Here is a 20,086-nt window from a genome sequence, read left to right as displayed (position 1 = left end):
ATATGAGACAGAAACATGGATTATATCTTTATATAGACCTGTCTATTGATTATAGATTATAGTTTTACTGGACAGAAATTACAAAGAACAAATCTGGTTCTTAATCAAATCCTAATGAGTCAAATTGAAAATGTCATGGAGTCATCAGCCTGATGACATTAACACTGACATGAAAAATAATATTGAAGAAATAAATRTATCAAATCTAATTAAAAACATAAAATAAGTGATCAGTTCTTTACTGTTATGGTCTGTAAGATATATTTATTATCAGTACTAGATATGGTCTCAACAAATCCATGACATTTCAACAATATTATTTTACCTTTTATCTGGAAATAGTGTCTGTTTATTCTTGCCATACAGTCCTCTGTATTAATTATTGCTCGAAAGGTCTTGCCATACCAGTTTATTCCTCTGTATTTACTTTAGCTTCTTAGTTTCTTCTTGCATTTTGTTCTTCATTCATTTCCATTTAGTTTCCTTTGATTAGTATTATCCTCTGTTGGTTTATTGCTATGTCCACTTTAGTTTCCTGTTGCTACATTTATTTGATCATTTACTGACGCTTCACTCATCACCTGCTGCGCCGCCTAATCATCATGTGTTTCACATCATGTGATTTTTCACTGTTCAGCGTCAGATTCTCTGTTTTTATGCCATAATTCACATCTAGTTCATCGCTCCGTTTTATGTCCCACTTCTCCTGTTTCAGAGTTTTGCACAATGTGCGCGTCTTTTTTTTTACCCCTTAAGGTGCAGGGCGGTGGGGAAGCGTATCGATGGGGAAAAGGCAGACTGACATAAACCTTTTGAAACAACAGAAACAATTTCGGTATTCTGATTATTGAAATTTAAAAGTGCTGTGCTGTTCTATCACACCCGTTTCATATTGGACCACTTACAGCACCAGTGTTAACGGTGCTGTAAGCGTGCTTACAGTGTGCTGTTAATGGTAGTGATACTTTCTAGCAAGGTATCGCTTGAAAGTGATACCTCGCTTTCTATGCTTTAAGTGAAAGGACAACAGGAGGACAAACCCCAGGTAGGCACCATATTTGTGTAATTTGTGAATGATGTCAAGACTTATATATTTTCAGAAACTTTATTTCAGACAAATTATGATCAATAAATAAAACCTAGTACAAGTTAGGGCTGTGAATTCGGTTCAGAATGTTTTGGCGATGAACTATGAAAGGGAGTCAGTTCATTTTAATCTGGCTGAACGGAGGTACTTCAAACACATGACCAGGCCTAAAGTTTAACATAATCTATTAATTTCCTCATATTTAAATCCATGTAGCGTTAATATTTCAATGTAGCACCACACATGACAAAGCAGCAGCTCCAGATCTGAACATAAACAAATATTCTTACCTGRCWGWATAGYAACCAGCATCATCAGCGCTGATGTTTAATAAAAACAGCGCTCCTCCATGGTAATGTATCCTGTGTGTCTCGTCTGTGGTGATATTCATGACCTCTGTGCCGTTTTTGTACCACGTAATGTTTTCATCAGGCAGGTTGGGGTCATCCATGTCGAAGGGCACATAATAAAAAGCTGATACCTCGCTAGAAAGCGAGGTATCAGCTTTTTATTATGTGCCCTTTATTATGTGCCCGTCTTCTGAACGCCCCCTGGGGGGCACCCATGGAGGGATTTCTTTATTTAAATTGGTTCATTTTTCAGAGGGATACAAAGTGAGGGTATCGTGATTTTAGTAATTACATGTTTATAAGAGCGATTTTCTGTTGTCCTTCATGGAAGCGGGCAGCCTTCAAATGGAAATAAAACACTTTTAATATAAGTTGCTGCTTAACATGATCACAGAACTGCCAAAACATATGTAGAAAAATACCAGACAAAGTGAATCTCGGCAACGTCATCAACCGGTGTAATGTTGAACTGATGCGGTGAAGCTACCAGTAGCAGGAACGGAGCTGCACCAAGAAGCTAACAAACACTGAATAGAAGAATAGCTGCCATCTATACAGTTGCAGCCAAGCATGGTTTAATGTTACACAACACAGTTTTAGCAAGTTGCTCAAAGTTTAAACTGGTATTGTTGTGTATTTAAGGTGTAAAGTTTACCTTCGACCAAACGCCCCCCAAACGCATCCCAGCGCCCCCCTTTTGTAAAAAATTCCGTCAGTGCCCCCTGCCGTCTTCTGAACGCCCCCTGGGGGGCGGTACCGCCCACGTTGATAACCGCTATCCTAGTATAAAAAGTAACAGAACAGGTACAAACTCTTTTGTTTCTGCACAAATTTCTCATTTAGAAATTTAAATTTCTCATTTAAGGTAGAATGAGAAATTAGAGGGACTCACACCTGATTGTTAGTGTTCATAGCAACTGTTGATCAACAATGAAATATGCTGCTGTACTCTTCCTGTTATTTATTGATTTATATTTGATGTTTTTTTGTATGTTATTGTTTTATTTTTACTTTCATACTTTGTTTTTTAGCTTTTATATTTGCTGTAACATTAATTGCCCTTTTATGACACAAATAAATCTGAATCTGAATCCCCTAAATCCTTAATTAAGCAAGAAAGAGAGTGAAAGTGCCTCTATAAAGCACATTTTAAAAGATCAGTTCCACAAAGAGCTTTGCAAAGGGGTAGCCAAAAGAAGGTAAAATTAAATGTTGTAGTGCATTTCCATTAAATATTGACCATTCTTGTTTTTATGCATTCTTCTTTCCCCTCATGTTCAGAAGCATCAAATTCTTCCTGCTTTCACCTGGACAAGGAAAAATATAAAGTTATTGAAGGTGAAGCTTTTTATTATGTGCCCTTCGACATGGATGACCCCAACCTGCCTGATGAAAACATTACGTGGTACAAAAACGGCACAGAGGTCATGAATATCACCACAGACGAGACACACAGGATACATTACCATGGAGGAGCGCTGTTTTTATTAAACATCAGCGCTGATGATGCTGGTTRCTATWCWGYCAGGTAAGAATATTTGTTTATGTTCAGATCTGGAGCTGCTGCTTTGTCATGTGTGGTGCTACATTGAAATATTAACGCTACATGGATTTAAATATGAGGAAATTAATAGATTATGTTAAACTTTAGGCCTGGTCATGTGTTTGAAGTACCTCCGTTCAGCCAGATTAAAATGAACTGACTCCCTTTCATAGTTCATCGCCAAAACATTCTGAACCGAATTCACAGCCCTAACTTGTACTAGGTTTTATTTATTGATCATAATTTGTCTGAAATAAAGGTTCTGAAAATATATAAGTCTTGACATCATTCACAAATGACACAAATATGGTGCCTACCTGGGGTTTGTCCTCCTGTTGTCCTTTCACTTAAAGCATCCTTTATAGCAGCTTACTTCCCAAAACAGCTTCTTTTATTTATCTATTTTAATAGTTTCATCAATAGAAAAAAAAAACCTAATATTTTAGTATATATCGCTCCATTTAGATTACATTTATAATTACGGCCACTTTTAACTGTCTTATTAACATCATGTAATTATATGCTATGAGTTTTTTTTCTCTCCTTTTTTTCCTCTTTGCTTCACAGTCAAAAACCCACAGGAATTATGAATAATACCGATAGTTGAATCTGTCTCATTCACTAATGCCTGTACCTTAAAGGCAAACGCTTGGCAGAATCATTAGGAGAGGATTTTTAAACCTACTTACAAGTGGAAAAACAAAGGGAGAGCAACACGGTGATGCACAGAAAGAAAAATGTGAAAGAATGGATTTGACTACAAGGCAAAAGTATTATACATATACTAATAATACATAGGAGGGGGATTACTAGGTAAATGATCAGGCAAGTCTAATTAACTGATTTGTAGTAATGGTTTAGGAATATAATCTGGGGCACCTGATGTAGACTGACAAGTAAAGCCTGCAGGGCCAACATAGGAAAAAGACAGACAAAACAACACATTATGTAAAATACTAAATGCAGAGGAAACATCTGAACATAATGACAACAGAGAAATACAGGGATGACTCAACAATCACAAACACTATGAATATCGAAACAAAGGAGTGAACTGAGCACAGAATAACTGTGACTAACAAAATCCACAGGTTCTAAAACTGTATACAGTATATGTACAAAAAATAGTTTCCATATTCTTTCTGAGTGCATGTTTTTCTGCACACCTGCACAGCAACAGTGTGTAATTGGAGGCAAGATTACATTTATTTAAAGAACCAAGAAATGATGAGCTAAACAACAATTGTTGTGCTTCCTGTTAGTCAGTAAAAATAACTAATCTGTTGGATCTGGTAAACTTTATTCTGCCATGTTCATCACCAACATAATGAAGAGTATGAAACCCCTTACATGTGCGACTGGCAAACTGAAGACGCCTTTTATCAAGAGCCTTAAGGTTGAGGATGCATCCGTCTTTGTTGGTTTTCTATTTGAGACCACAACACGTAACACTGAACTTTCTTAGTTGCACCACTTTAATTGAACTGGTTACCAAGCAAAGCCTTTTCTCTGCAACACATTTAATTGACTTAAGTGCATCAACAAGGGAGAAGTTATCAGCGACACCAATTGTGTGGAAGATGTACAGTACTATTAAGTTCAGGCAACAGACAAAGCTAGTTTTTTACCTGCAGGTGTGCTTCTGACAATAATTTTAATTCCCTTTGACTGCCATTAAATGAAAGAAAGCCAACCATTGTCGTCCATTAAAACAATGAAGTACCCACCTTGACTACCCCCATCTGATTTCCAGAAGACGCATCAGTGAACGGAACCGTCTCTAAGTTACCGTTTTCGCTTCGTACAGAGGGTCTCAGCTATTAAGAAACGATTGCATCCTGGAGGGATGGACACTGTTGAAGTTTAAATTTCACCCAAACACCAACATTTGGCCATGACATGGGTAATGCACCAATACGAATCTACAAAGCTCACCGGAAGTTGCCTGCCCTGTAAACAACCGTCCTCATCTGCAAAGAGAGACGTGGCAGTTCAAACGACGCAGCTGCTAATGCTAATTCAGTATTTGGAGGTGTGACCAACTCTTGACTGAACAGGGTTGTTCAGTTCCTCCTCTGCCATTGCTAAAACTACAGGCAAACTGCAACTTTTTTTTTTAGTTTTTCTTTGCTTCATCAAATGATGCGTCATTATTCGTATCGTGACCATCTGCCTGGACATGAATATCTCCCAGCTGTGAGAAGTCAACTGATCCACTGTTGCCAGCCACTTCTGCAGGCTCAAGCAGCCATAACAGTTCTTGTTCTTCCCAGTTGCTTTGCTGTCATGCCCCAGGACTTTTGGGGCATGACAGGCCCAAAAGTCCTGTTACTGTTGTGATATGCTGTCTGCATTTCTGATGTTACAGTCTGGATCTGGTAAACTTTATTCCGCCATGTTTGTCACCAAAACACATGCAGCATAGTATAAATCTCATGGCATGTGCTTAGCAGTGGTGCCCAAAGTGGGTTCTGGAGGGCCGGCATCCTGCATGTTTTCATTCTCTCCCTGGTGATAACAACAACCTTTTCAGCATGTCAATGTTCTTCTGAGGTCTTCTAATGAACCGTCATTTGCAGATTTTCAGATTCTCTCTAAAATTCTCAAGCAACAAGTCAAGAACATAGATAATTATCTTTCTATTTTCACATCTTACAAGTCCTTCATTGATAAAATTTTTAAAGTACACCTTACAAAGATTTCACAGTACATCACTCTTACTTCAATCAACCTGTTGCTCATTTCTTACTACTAGTTACTTTCAAAAACATTTTTTTCATCCTTGCTGACCTTCAAGGCCTTTTGAGCACAATGGATTTACTGTAACCTGTGGAGGCAGACTATTAATCAGGAGAGCTTAAAGTAAATCAGGAAGAACTAAAAACAGTGGGCACCTACAGTGTTTTGTGGTTAGCTGTGCCAGCAGACAAAGTCAAAATAGCATCCATAGGTGTTCAACAAACACCAGAAATTACTCACTTATTATTGGAAACTTTAAAATTGCTCAGTTTATCATACACACAGATAATGCTTCAGCAACCACAACAACAAAAGCAGAGAGACATTGCACTGAGTCTCTCTGCTGAAAAAAGTGAGTTTTCCCATCTCCACATCAAGGCAGGAAGTGATGGTTTTAGTGCAGAAACTTCCCACATATAAGGGGAATTTCCAGAGATTGTGTTATTAGTGATAGCAACATTGTGTTGGCAGACCAAAAAGCTAAATTTGTGACCATTTTGCTGTCATGCTGTTTAATAGCATAACGCTGTTAGTCCACAAGCTGATAGTAGTTGGTGAGGTTAATAAGACAGTCTGCTCCTGTAGCTAGTCTGCAAGTCATTGGCTTAGTAGACACACTGCCCCTGGTTTACCAGCTGATGCTTAAGAACACAGTGAAGTGACGGGCGGCGCTCCTCTTATTTTAGTCTGTGTGTTAAGCAACCAGAGATAGTTTCAAACAACCAAATTTGGTGTTCTTATAAATGAAAGAAAGGAGCAGCGGCCTCCAGTCATCCGGGAAGTCAGCAAAAATCCAGAGAAAAGTCAGGTCACTGAGACATTATCTCTCAGATTTAATTTTATATGATGAGAAATGTCATTGGTTAGCTTTTAAAACTGATTAATATACCTTGGTACCACTTATTGGCCCGTGGATAGGTAGTGTGTTGCACTTTTACTCTTAAATTAACTGTTTTTAGTCACAGCACAGATCTGAGGGCATTTATGACCTTTAGAAAATTTATTAATGTAGCTTTGTATTTTAACTCTGTTGTATTTCTAGGCTACAAGATCATTTTTCTTCTTTGATGTTTCAGCTTATCTGTGAATGTTTCTTTCTCCACAGGCACATTGAGCCATCAGGTGAATGTTTCTACTATCATCTGGAGATCGAGGTCTTCAGTGAAACAAGTCATGAGAATCTGACCTATGGATCTATCAAAAACTCTGACCAGAACAAAAACATTCCTTGTCCGCAGCCTGTTAAAGACACATGTAAAACATTTAACGGGAATTTCACGTGGCTCAAGGTAAGGGAATCTCTGATTACTTTATTTTGTGAAAACACATCGCAAAACTGGTCAGTTTCTAAAATGTTAACAGAAGATTATATTTTACTTTTTTTTTCATTGTTTCTAACATCTGTCTTGTTTTTATTGCAGGGCAAGAAACTCATTCCTGATCAACACAGAGAAAGCCTGTGGGTAAATGATGCAACAAAAGACGATGAGGACATCTACACCTGCATATGTACCTGGACTCACAACCACAAGCTGTACAACTCTTCTGGTTCCAGGAGACTTTTTGCTTTAGGTGAGTCCTTTTAGACTGTTGGGTGTTCAGATGAAGACAGGAATGTGTTTTGCCCTAATAAACATAAAGTGAAGTGAAAAAGTATTTGCTGCCTCCACTGATTTATTCTGTTTTTGCTTCTTTGTCACATTTGTTTCATCAAACTTGTATTAGATTCTCACTTTAGTTGATTTCAGTTTATATGTATAGTTTTTGTTCTTAATGCAGCACTCTGCAGTGCCTAACAAAGCACAACACAGTGAAAACATTTCAACTCTGCTCACTTGTAGAAACAGCCATCTTTCCAGATGTAGAAATTGTCTCTCCAACCAGCAAGGAGCAGTTGGCTGATAAAGGTAAGAAATCAGCTTAAAACATTAGAAAGGCTATAAATCCCTCCCTTAAAGTTCGAGTCCCGACTGCTAGTGAGTTCTGGTCTGATGCTTTGCTTTAAACCGTAACGGGGCATAATTATGCTGTAATGTTATTTCCCCTCCTATAATCACAGGCAAGTTGTGAAAATTCACTGATTAAAAAAATACTTAGGATGGATTTTCTCATTTCTTGTGTTGCTAACAGAAGTTTATTTTGTGCCGCCATGTTTAAATAGTCATTATCCATCTAGTAGCACCGATTAGCATAAATTACAAAATAATAAAAATGAACACAATTTTGTTGGCACCAAACATGCAACATTTAATGGCGTCTGATATTGTTTTTTCCACACAACTTTAGTTTTAGTATAGCTGTTGCTTAAGGTGAATATTTTATTGAATTAAATAGCATTCATAAAACAATATGTTCCCTTTAACCTTTTACCATCTGAAGTTATGGACACATTTTTTAGAGAGATATTTGTATTATTTCTACACTTTTGCTTTGTTTGCTTTTGTTTTAAACTTATTTTGTTTGTATATAAGTTTGTTTATTATTTTATTACACCATGTTTAATAAAGTCAAACTCAAACGTTTTTACTGATTAAGGTTTCAGTAGAAATAAAACACTGTTATAAAACACACACACACATCCATCCATTTTCTGTCCCTTAGTGGGGTCAGGAGGGTTGCTGGTGCCTCTCCAGCTAACATTTCAGGCGAGAGGCAGGGTAAACCTGGACAGGTCGCCAGTCTGTTCTGTCGCAGGGCAACACAGAGACACACAGGACACACAATCATGCACACACACACTCACACCTAGAGAGAATTTAGAGACCATTTAACCTTTTTGGAGTGTGGGAGGAAACCGGAGTACCCAGAGAGAACCCATGCATGCACAGGGAGAACATTCAAAAACTTTGGGCTGGGACCTTCTTTCTGCATAGCAACAGTGCTCACACACACACACACACACGCACACCCCCCCACACACACACACACACACACACACACACCCATACACACACACACACACACACACACACACACACACACACACACACCGTGAATGGAAACTATATGTTAATGTAACAAACCATCATGTGTTCAACAGGCTCCAGCGTGAAGCTGAACTGCACTGTTTACTGTGGGATTAATGCAAAACGGGACTGTGAGGCCACATGGTGGATTAATGGAAACCCAGCGAAGCAGATGGACGGATACAACGAGACCACCACATTGTAAGTCTGAACATTATGTCAACTATTCTGTGGCTAATTTAGATGAAAATTCTGAATTTTAATCTTTTCCTGAGGGGAGCCAGTGTACCGTTAGAGTATTTTATAATAATGTATTAGAAAAATGAAGGAAAGTTAATTAAATATCCATTAAGGAAACTGACATTTAAATTGATGTCCTAGTAATTAAGTCAATACTCAGTAAGTATTTATACACCACTGATGTTTGTACAACTTTTAATGAAACATTATTTTATTTCTTAGAGACGTTGAGGATCCTTCAAAGAGAACCTTCTCCACAACAATCCTGACCATCCAAAGGGTTTCTGCAAAAGATTTCCAGAAGGAGTTTAAGTGTAACGGCTCAGGATTTTATACAGGAAACTCTGTAACTTTAATTCTGAAGCAAAGAGGTTAGTGTCACCATATCTTCCTTCTGATGTTCCTCTAAACTTTTCAACTTCTGGTCTAAGATATGACTTACAGGAGCTTATAATCCTTTATGTCACAAGAGATACTATGCTAATGTTGCAAAAAAAAAAAAGAAATATATATATATATATATATATATATAACTAAATCAAAGATAAAAGTAATTAATGTAGAATCAATAATCAGCATTCTGTCATATCTGGGTATATTTGGGTCGGGATTTTCTTTTAAGTTCCATTGTTCTTGTCAAAATCTGCCAATTTCTCTGTTTAAGATGTTACCATATTAGTTCATTTCTCTATTTTAGTTTGTTTTTGTCTTCAGTTTTCTGTATATTATTTTCTTTAGATTTTTCCCAGGTTTTGTTCTTTGGATTTCAGATCATTTTAGTCTCACTGTAGCTTCTCTCTTAATTATTCTCCTTCCTCAGTTTCCTTGTTATTCTCTTTCATTCTTCTGACTAATCTCTTAGTTTTCTTGTCACGTCACTACCCTGCTACGGTGGCCACGGAGGGTCAACAGAATGCAAAAGCCGCAACACAACAGGAAAAGGCACAATTCAACAACAAAAAGCCACAATGCAATCAATGTTAACGAAAGTCATGCAAGCAAAGTCATAATTTCTGATTTAGTTAGTTTCTGTTTTAGCATACATTTGCGTTTAGCATGACTTCTGTAACCTTTTGCTGTTGCATTGAGGCTTTTGCATTTTGCCCATCACACTCATGCATCAATTGGCTACCATTTACATTTATTAGAAAAGCACTTAAGTAAACAAATAAGTTTCAATAGTTTTTTTCTGATTTCTAAATCCCAGTGGGTGGCCTTGACATCGGTATTCTGACCTCTCTGGGAACATTTGGCTTAATCCGCTCAATTAATTTCTGTTCTTAGCTGAGTTTTGTTGGATTTGTCATGAATCTTGCTGAAACATCTTTATATTTGTCTTCCAGAGTCCATCATTCCCCTCATCGTTTCGGGGGTGTGTGTGTTTGTGACTGCTGTGTTCGCCGCTGTGCTGGTGAAATATTTTGCCATTGACCTCGCTCTGTTGTTCAGGCCCTACTTCCCTCCAGGAAGATGCAATGAAGGTACGAAATAGTCAAGGTTTTCCTTCTTCAAAAGATGAAACCTGGAGATTTCTATCAATTGAAGCAAAAGGCTCCAAATAAATAAGCTGAATTTAAGTCACTTATCAGTATTTTAACCAGTCACAAAACTGAACAATGCTAAATAACTGCTTTTTATACAATTCTGTTTTAACTTTATGTGAATATCACATTCATTTTGGGCCTTTCGTGGTTAATTTGAACCATTCTTCTTTGGGCTGGAGTGATGATACAACAATTTGAAAGAATTTGAGAAACAAAAATGTAGTGCACAAGTTTGAATATGACATTTTTGGCAGCGTATTGATCACAGAAAATGCTAACTTAATTTATATTGCTTGACTTGTCTGCACGTTTCAACCATCATGACCCAAAATGTTACTCCAAGATTAAATGAAATTGGTTACGATGATCAAGAACAACCCAGGAAACGAGAACGTTTTTAAGTCTATCAAGAACTGCCAGGTATTTCTTCATCAATACCAACTAAGAAAGAAACACTTGGTCTAAAATTAACATTATCAAACTGAGTGGAAAACTAAAGGAAGACGACCAGCTAAAAATAGTTCAAATTTACCTCAAACCATCTGGGGAGTTTCACAGCCCATGTCTGGCAACATTCAGAGGTTTGCCTCAGAATCTCCCCATTGCTCTTCAACAAGTGGTCTGAAAAGGAAAATAATATGGCGGTGAGGAAAAAAAACAAGAAGTTTAATGGGACCACATCCAAATCGTGATCTGTAATCAGTTACTCATCAGACATGATAGCTGTTTTTCCTTGCATGTAGTTTAGTAGTGCAGTTTCAACAAAACAAAAAAAGGCAAACTTTGAGCTTAGAGTGTAAGAGGCTGAAGAGCTGGGTTTACTGTGTGTTGTCTTAAAGGAGAGGTAAACAGTTCAGGAAGCAGGTTAAGGCAACTGTGATTTAAGTTAGCAGAACAAGTCACTCCCTGCTGAATGGGAATCTTAAAGATCTTGTTGTTTGTGTGACCCAGATATGAAGATGTACGATGCCTACGTGGTTTATCAGACACAGAGCTTAGACAAGGAGACCGAAGACAAACTGTGCAACTTTGTCACAAAGACTCTGCCCTCGGTTCTGGAAGAAAAGTGTGGATATCGACTCTTCATCCAGGGAAGAGACGACATACCGGGGGAAGGTCAGTAATTTAGCCTGTTTGTCCTCAGGTCCACTTATAGAGCATCTGTCTGCAGCAGAAAGACATCAAACAAGTTCAAGGGGTGTGAATACAGAGAATCAAGAGTTAGGATTATTGCGCATCAGTGGATGAAATGCACTTGAACTAATAAGTATTGTTCTGATCCATCAGATCGTGTGGAGCTGGTGGAGAGCTGCATTAAGCAAAGCAGGAGGCTGATGGTCATCCTGACACCAGGATCAGGACCTGAGATGATGGAAAATCCCACCTCAGACCAAACCTCAGTCATTGGGTTTGACTGGCAGGTAAGAGTCTGGGGGTCAAAGGGCATGGAGTGGGATTAATCCAGTTCATATTCTTCTTGTTTCAACTTAAATATACATGTTTACAATGCTAATGCCAAGGCAGCAGATCACATTGCAACTCAATATTTTCATATTACAGTTTTTCCAGGTGCTTTGATGTATTTCTCTGATTAGAAAATTCAACATTTGTAATTTCATTCTTAGAAGCTCCATCCTAAATCAATTGTTTCCATACATTTCTCTGCTGCTTTTGAACATCATTTCCTTACATAATGTCCGTCAAAATCAACTATATCTATCAAAGCTGAATGAGTTGTTTCCTACAAGACCTGTAAACGGGATGTCAAAATCAGTCAAGCTAATTCTTTGCATGTTATTTTCCTAAAAGTGTTTCCCAAGTTGAACAGTTTCTCTAAGGTCAAATGAGGTTAAGACGAGGTCTCACACTACTAATGTACTGTGTGAAACAGGAGCTGGAGCCAATGATGAGCCACCCACCCACAGTCACTTACGGTTTTTATTGATTGCAACTCAGACTCCGCATTTTTGAAACCGTTGACACACAGACCTAAACAGCAACACTTGTGGTCAAAGTGACACCTTTGGTTCACAAAACATTTCAAATATCAATTATTACCGTCAAATTGAACAACTTACAGCCAATTGTCTGAATTCTTCCAATCAACTGGTACATAATGGACAACAAAACACAGCACTCACCCGTCGATGTTGCCCAGGAGTGAAGCATCATATTCACTAAACACAGCGACGTGTAGCTCTATATTTCAAACAGCGTCTCCTACTTTTGCTGAGTATTTTCAAGTAGTACTTTAAGCTTTTTTTCACACTAGAAAACCTTTCCAGAGAGAAATGTCATAATGAAGTCCAGCTTAGGCCATTTGACCCTCTGATTCATAGTCATGGTGTCGGGACTTTTCATTTCGCTGACGCTGTCATTGACATGGACTATTGAACTTGCGGACTGAACTGTGAATAACAAGCTTTTGCAGGATATCACTCAAATTTTGTAATTTGTACCGCTTTAAAAATACACTGTTGTGCAAATGTCAAAACCGATGTGAGTAATGCCATCCATCCATTTTCTTTACACCCTTGTCCCTTAGTGGGGTCGGGAGGGTTGTGAGTAATGCACCAAAGAAAAAAATATAAAGCGTGATAAATAGTGTACCATAGCAACAACTGCCTCTGAGGTGAAGTAGTCTACAACGGCCACGGTCTCTTTTTCCTTCTATGAACCGCTGGCTGGTCGTGGCTCAAGCACGTCGTAAATAATAAAATATTTGTGTTTTTCTAAACCGGTGTACTGAATGTGGTCTAAATATTCTCCAGGTTGGGCTTCACCACGCGCTGGTGCAGAGAGAGATAAGTGTGATTCTGATCCAGCTCGGAGAGATGGGGCCACAAGGATACGCGCACCTTCCTCCAGGCCTGCAGCACCTGATCCGTCAGAGCGCCCCCATCAGGTGGCCGAAGGGCTCACGGACAGCCTCCAAGTGCAGCTCGCGCTTCTGGAAGAGAGTGCGATACCTGATGCCAGTCCGACCCGCCAGAAAACGAGATTCATCTGCCATCATCTAAAACCGCTGAGCTTTGAAATGTGAACATGAAAAATTAAACTGAAATGACGGACGGATTCTCTACAATGAATAAAGATGAAGGACTTTATTTAATTTTAGTTCTACTTTAACTCTTCAAATGTTACTGTCATGAGCGGTGGTTGATAGCGGTGAGGAGATGACGCTGAGACCCAGGTTATGATGAAAAACGATGAATTTAATGACAAAGAACTACAACAAGGAACAGCGGGGAAACAGCACGAGGAAAACTGGCAGCACGGAGACAGGTGACATCAATTGACAAGGACCCGACGAAGAACACAGACAACAGGGGAGACTAAATACACACGGKGHAATCACGGGAACGAGACACACCTGGGAGACAATCAACGGGGAAAGACGCAGAGACAGGACTAACARGGAACAGGATCACACAGAAACTCAAAAATAAACACATAGAAACACGGATCATGACAGTTACAGAGTGTATATTGCAATCTGTCAGACGTCTTGTATGACAGATTAAAGCTTCAATGTCTCACAGACAGAGTTGGTTAGTAACTAGTTACATTTACTCAAATACATTTACTTGAGTAACTTTTTGGAAAAAATTTACGTTTAGGAATATATTTATTACGCTGTACTTTCTACTTTGAGTAATTTTATTATGAGGTATTTCTGCTCCTACTTGTAAAATTTCTGGATTTTCTACCAGAAACATGTTTTAACCAAAAAAATCAACAGACACATACACACACCTGAAGTTTTTGTTAAAGTTTTATCAGTTTTTTATTGAAATAAACAGATTTGGAAATCTTTCTTTTGCCTGATTTTGTTATTTCTGTTACTTATATAAATTATTGTCATTTAGGTCCTAAAAATACACAAATTTCCACTTAACTTTATATTTCTTCAAACGTATTCCTTACTGTGACACAGTGTTGACGTAGATTCTCAATCATTCAGGACAACTGGATTCTTCTTTCTGTTTTCTGAAGAAGTTTCACTTTTTACTCAGAAACTTTCTTCCATTTGATCACCAGTTGGGATTCGGTCATTTTTGGGACATTTGTATTAACGAATTTGTATTGTGGTCACATGAGTCACTGACCCACTCATCCACCCAGTGAGTCAGAACAGGCTTTACCTCTTATGAAATGCCGCCCAATGTGGCCAATATGAAGTGTTTTGGTCGTGTGTTGCAATGTCTGATTGATTTATTGTGAAACCGCCTAGAGAGAAAAGTCAAGGCTGCACTGTACAGTGACTCAGAAATGTGTTCAAACTCCTTGAATCTTTCATCATTTTCGTACTATACAACCACAAACATTGGGTTTATCTTAAAGTTATGTCTTAGTGGTGCCTACTCAACCCTAAACACACAAAGGTTTAGCTAAAAACAAGCCCAGGTGTTGAAGCGGCCCAGTCAAAGTCCAGACCTAGGAATCTTTGGCAAGGTTTGAAAGTGTGAAATGCAACGAGAAGAATTTAATTTTCCTATTTGTACAGAGACACAACCAAAGACTTTATTCTGGAATCGAAGCAAAAAGTTCAACAGGTATGAATATCATATCCCCAAGTCTGCAAATTTAATTATGTAATATTCTATGTAATAGAATCACTAAATAAAAGTAGTCCCAAATGGCAATCAATGATTTGTGGTGTTAAATAAAAAGCAAACCTTTTTTAGGATCAATTTATTTCTGCTGTTAAGTGCTGAGGATTCAAAGAAGATATTAATCAGCTGTTCGGTCACATTTTACTATGAATATAATGATCACAAACCACAGCAGTTTCCAAAATTCAGAATAATCTCTTCTATCCCCACAGCCCATATCTGCTGCTGTGACTGCTGGCAAACCAACCAATCTCTGAATCAGTTTCATGTTGTGCAGACCGTGTGAGAACTTGTCTCACACGGTTTGTCACCTCAGCACTTTACCGAGAGGCTGAGAAATTTGATAAGCACAATATTACTGCAATCTACGGGGTTGGAAAATAAAAAACTTGTATGAATAAAAAAAAACTCTGAACATGATTGTGTGTTTCATATCTGACATGTATCCTTTTACCGTTATGCACCACTTTGTGTTGGTTCGTCAATTAAATCTCAAATTCATTGAAGCTTGTGGCTGATGCAGCTCGTCTAATGTGGAGTTCCTCAAAGCTCTGTTCTGGAACCTGCCTTGTTTTTATTGTATATGCTGCTTATGAGCTCTATTTATGGAAGTTTGTGTGTCCCAGTTCATTGTTTTGCAGATGATATTCAGATTTGCATGCCCATAATCATAAAAGGATCTGGTCTGGAATACTTTACCTCAGATCTGGTGAAAGGTTGGAGAACTTTAAAATCATTCTAAACACTCACTTCTACTCTATGACATTCAAGTAAAGGTCTGGAAGTTTGATTTTGGACAATTTGACCAGAGCTCTAGTAGACTATAAGAATGAACTTGTGTTAGAGAGACACAAGACGTGGAATCTATACATTTTTGTTTCTCGAGTGTTTGGGAACCGTTTGTGTGGAGGAGGGAGAAGGCAGAGAACGAACCCAACTCTGAAACGTGAGGAAGACGCGGCTGACTCCACAGAGCCGCATCTGCATCGTCCTCTCAGTCAGATAACAACTTCCTACAGGTAACACTCTGTCCCAAAACCGCTCCCTCTGATTTTACATTTCCAGCTCTGTCAGGATGGCAAGCAGAAAAAAAAAAGTAAAAACCGCAGGTATGTAAAAACTGAAAATATTTCAGTACTTAGTAAATTAAAGCAAATAACAGAATTTCAGAAATATGTTTTAAGTAGATCTGGGTAGTAATACATACGGAAGGGAAAAAAGGGCTTTGTCTTAACGCTGTTTGGTAGAACTCAAACTAAGACAAGGAGGTTTGATCCAAGAAAATGTATTTAATTAACAAACTGAAGAAAACTTACAGTTTTTCACAACTACTACTCATAATAATTGATCAATTACTAAAATAATCTCTATTATTTAGTTGCATGTAATGGCAGACTTATTTGTTAAACTGGGACTTGATCTTATAATTATTTAATAAAGAGTCACACATCCAGCGCAGCGGTATACAGTCACCTGTGTGACACTGGAACCTGCTCGGTTCACACGTAGGGTGGCCCCCTAGGGACAAAAACAATAAAAGCAAGTGCAGGAAGAAGCAGGTTGAACAAGTTTGTCACACAGATGCCATCCTGAAAGTGAATATTTAATCCATTCATCCATATTTAGTAAGAAGAGTGAATGTAAGCATGGCAACAATTGTTGCCGCTAGCATAATACATAGACAGTGCTATGCTATTAAACTTGAAGATTCAGTTTTATGACCTAGCTTTTAGCACGTCAATCCAAATATCTGTCTCTTTTTCTCCTATTGCTTTTTTTTTACTGCTTTTTAATGTTTGATCCTATAACTGTTATGTATTTTATTTATTCATAGTTGCATATACCTTTTGAAGCACTTTGTTCAGCAGGAGTTGTTGGAAATGTGCTACAAATAAAGTTGGCATTGACGTTAAAATCTTTAAATGTACCTCTGCTGAAACTGTTACAATTCTCAGTGAACAAATGTTAAAATTCAAGCATTTTAATGGGGTCCCATGAAGGTCAAGGGCCCCTAAGCAGCTACTTAGCTTGCTTTGCCTTGCCATTATGTTATTGTCAATCACTGACGCATCTCCTGGGCCACTTTTTCTCCCTACTGCACTTCTGGTATAGGACCAGATCTGCCCACATCCATGAAATTGGTCAAATAGAATATACTGTAAATCCCTTATTGAAGTTACCAACATATAGTTCATAAATGGGCCATCTACTATAAAAAGCTGTGTTCCTAGAAGAGATTTTTAATGGAATACCATCAATGAATATGTAAGTGCGTCTGACTTTAGACTGAGTGCCTTCTAACTGCACAGATTCGCAATCTTCTGAATGAACACACATTAAAGCTAGCCTGGTTTTCCTGGCATCACTATCAACATCTCAGCATGCAGTGGTGCTATTTTTACATTTTCCATTTATTCATGGTTTTGCCACTAGCCTGCATGTTGATGTTCCAGAAAATCACTGTCTTGTTTTGATGGAAGCTATTATGAGTAATTGTGGTAAATGTTAAAATTAACACATTTTATTGCAGTAATGCACTCATATATTAATAACTAATATTTAAATAAAATAATAATATTTCACTTTGAGTACATTTAGCTGAGGAAGGAGGAAATATATGTAAAAATACTTATTGCTCACTAAGTTAGGCTTATTTGCAACTTTTTTTTTCTGCATCCACACGGATCCGGCATTTTGAGAGACCAGAAAAAATTCATTTTAAAAAAATCTCTTCTTGATGAAAATGGAGGCATTGGTTTTGACTGAAAAAAAACCCAGAAATACACTTAGTATTTTTGATTTCTCATATTTGTTGGACATTATTGTTTTAAAAAAAACTGTCCCATTTGCTTCTATTCAGAGATGTAGTAAGTTTATGACAGTAACCACTTGATTCATCTTAGTCACAGCAGGAAACATGTTTTTTTTTATCTCTTTCTCTTTCTCACTGTTTATTTCTGTTTTTATTTTAATTATGTAAAGCACTTTGAAATGCCTTGCTGCTGAAATGTGCTATACAAATAAAATTTGATTGATTGATTGATGTGAAGCAACTATTTTTAAAGTAATTTTGTCTTTGTAGTCTTGTAGACGGCCAAAAAACAAAAGCTATGCAAAAATGGACGGGGGAGAATCAATTTCATGATGCAAAAAATGTATAACAAAGACCCAAACCCTAATGTAAAATAAATCAAATGATAAACAACGAGGTTTTGGGTCCAACTCGACTGAACTGATCTCAAACAAACCAGATGAACTAAGGAGTGAGTTTACCAAAACGTACCACACGGGGGAGGTATAACATCAAGAAACAAAAAGGACAAACTTAGCAAAAAGAACATATAAAACAAATCAAGCCAAAGTAACTTCAACTTAATACAAAATATGAAGTCAATATTAAAGCGACTTACAATAAACGGAAAAAGCCAACTTAAACAAATAAAGTTCTTTGTTGAAATATGAAGTCCAGAGCATTAAAACAGCATCATCAATTCATACAAATTACACTGTGCTAAAATAAAATACAGCTAGGTAGGTTTCACTTCTTGAGTCTTTCTGAAATAAATCAACAAGTCTAGCTTTGGCTGTACTTGTTTAGACACTCAAACACACAAATAGATATATCTCCAGTAATGATTTGATAGCGATTTAAAGATCACTGACCTGTCTAGACTGGATTAAGAAAAAAATGTGTCATGATAATGAATCTGCATATGATTTGCCACTCAGCGTCAACATGCTTCCTCTCACCGTATTTACATCCTCGTTGTTTTTGTGACTTGCCACAGCTTTGTTTACTGGATGACGGCCCGCCGCTGAGTTCACCAGAACGCAGAGGGGTAAACACTAAGGAGCACACAGGATCACACCTGCAACCACTTTACAATACCCATATTACGTGACGCAGTTGTCTGGAATGAAACAGAATCACTGAGAGGACACAACTTCAACCACAAAGGAGGGATTTTTTTTCTCATGGAGGTTTGAACAAGAAATGTTTCAACGAGGACGCAGCGTTCAGGTGTTCTGAACATCTGCAACATAGTTCTCGGAGACTCTCAGAAGAAGCTACAACAGCAAAGTTATCTCACACTCTTGCCTTAACGGCATTCCTTATTTTTGGAATAAAGCCTCACTAATGGAAAGGGCTGCCATAAGTTCTTATTTGCAACAATTCACTCAGAGCATTTGCTTTAGCTCTCACTCAGACACTGATGGAGATTCTTTGAATGAAAAGCACTCAGTCGCATTTTAAAAATAGCTTTTACCAGTAATGTATCATGCATGATATTGGTAACCCACATACTGTGGGATTCCAAATAAATGTTGCAGGGATTTGGCTCCAATCTTTGAGTACTCGAGACAGACACCAGGCCATTTGATATCCATTTCAAAAAAGGATTGCATTCCTCTGCTCTCCTTCATTTTATCAGCTTTGACAGAAAAGGCTCAGGAAAACGGGGAAAATACACAAAAGAATAAATGGAAAAACAACAATACTTATTCACATTGCTTGAGCTTTAGAAAGAGGTTGAAATAAGATCTAGTTTCATTCACCACCAGCTGCCAGGCGCGAGTTTTAACCCTTAACCACCTCATATGACAAACGGATGGTTAACATGACTTAACGTCCCAGAACGTTGCACTGTATACGTTCTCGATACTTATTTTCATAGTGCACATAGTCCACAATCTGCATCTGCCATCTTTCCATTTGCTTTTGTCTTTGAAATCAACCGACTCACTTCCTTTGTGTAATTTTCAGTCAAAAGGCCATTAGGAGGCTCTAACATACTCCCTCTTTCTTAAGAAATGGACGTTTATTTTCATCCTGCTGCAGACAAAAGACATGAATCAGATCCACTGTAATCGTCTAATACACTTCAAACAAATGCTCTCCCTCTCCAGATAGATAGATAGATAGATAGATAGATAGATAGATAGATAGATAGATAGATAGATAGATAGATAGATAGATAGATAGATAGATAGATAGATAGA

At 37.8% G+C, this 20,086-nt stretch overlaps 2 protein-coding genes across 2 annotated transcripts in view; both read left to right on the top strand.

The window, feature by feature from the left end:
* The window catches only part of LOC103478297 (interleukin-1 receptor type 1-like), a 38,076-nt gene that overhangs the window by 4,063 nt on the left and 13,927 nt on the right, over positions 1–20,086 (top strand). The window lies entirely within an intron of this gene.
* Positions 1,192–13,792, top strand: LOC103480429 (interleukin-1 receptor-like 1). Its single transcript, XM_017309028.1, has 11 exons — positions 1,192–1,231; positions 2,719–2,965; positions 6,825–7,008; positions 7,141–7,291; positions 7,561–7,626; positions 8,760–8,886; positions 9,148–9,296; positions 10,269–10,406; positions 11,421–11,585; positions 11,757–11,890; positions 13,241–13,792. The coding sequence occupies exons 1-11, from the start codon at positions 1,192–1,194 to the stop codon at positions 13,487–13,489; spliced, it is 1,650 nt and encodes a 549-aa protein (XP_017164517.1). The 3' UTR covers positions 13,490–13,792.

The sequence above is a fragment of the Poecilia reticulata genome, linkage group LG2 (genome assembly GCF_000633615.1).
Source record: "Poecilia reticulata strain Guanapo linkage group LG2, Guppy_female_1.0+MT, whole genome shotgun sequence".
Taxonomy (NCBI): Eukaryota; Metazoa; Chordata; class Actinopteri; order Cyprinodontiformes; family Poeciliidae; genus Poecilia; species Poecilia reticulata.
The sequence above is the reverse complement of the archived record's forward strand: the minus strand, read 5'-3'. Positions and strand labels throughout refer to the sequence as shown.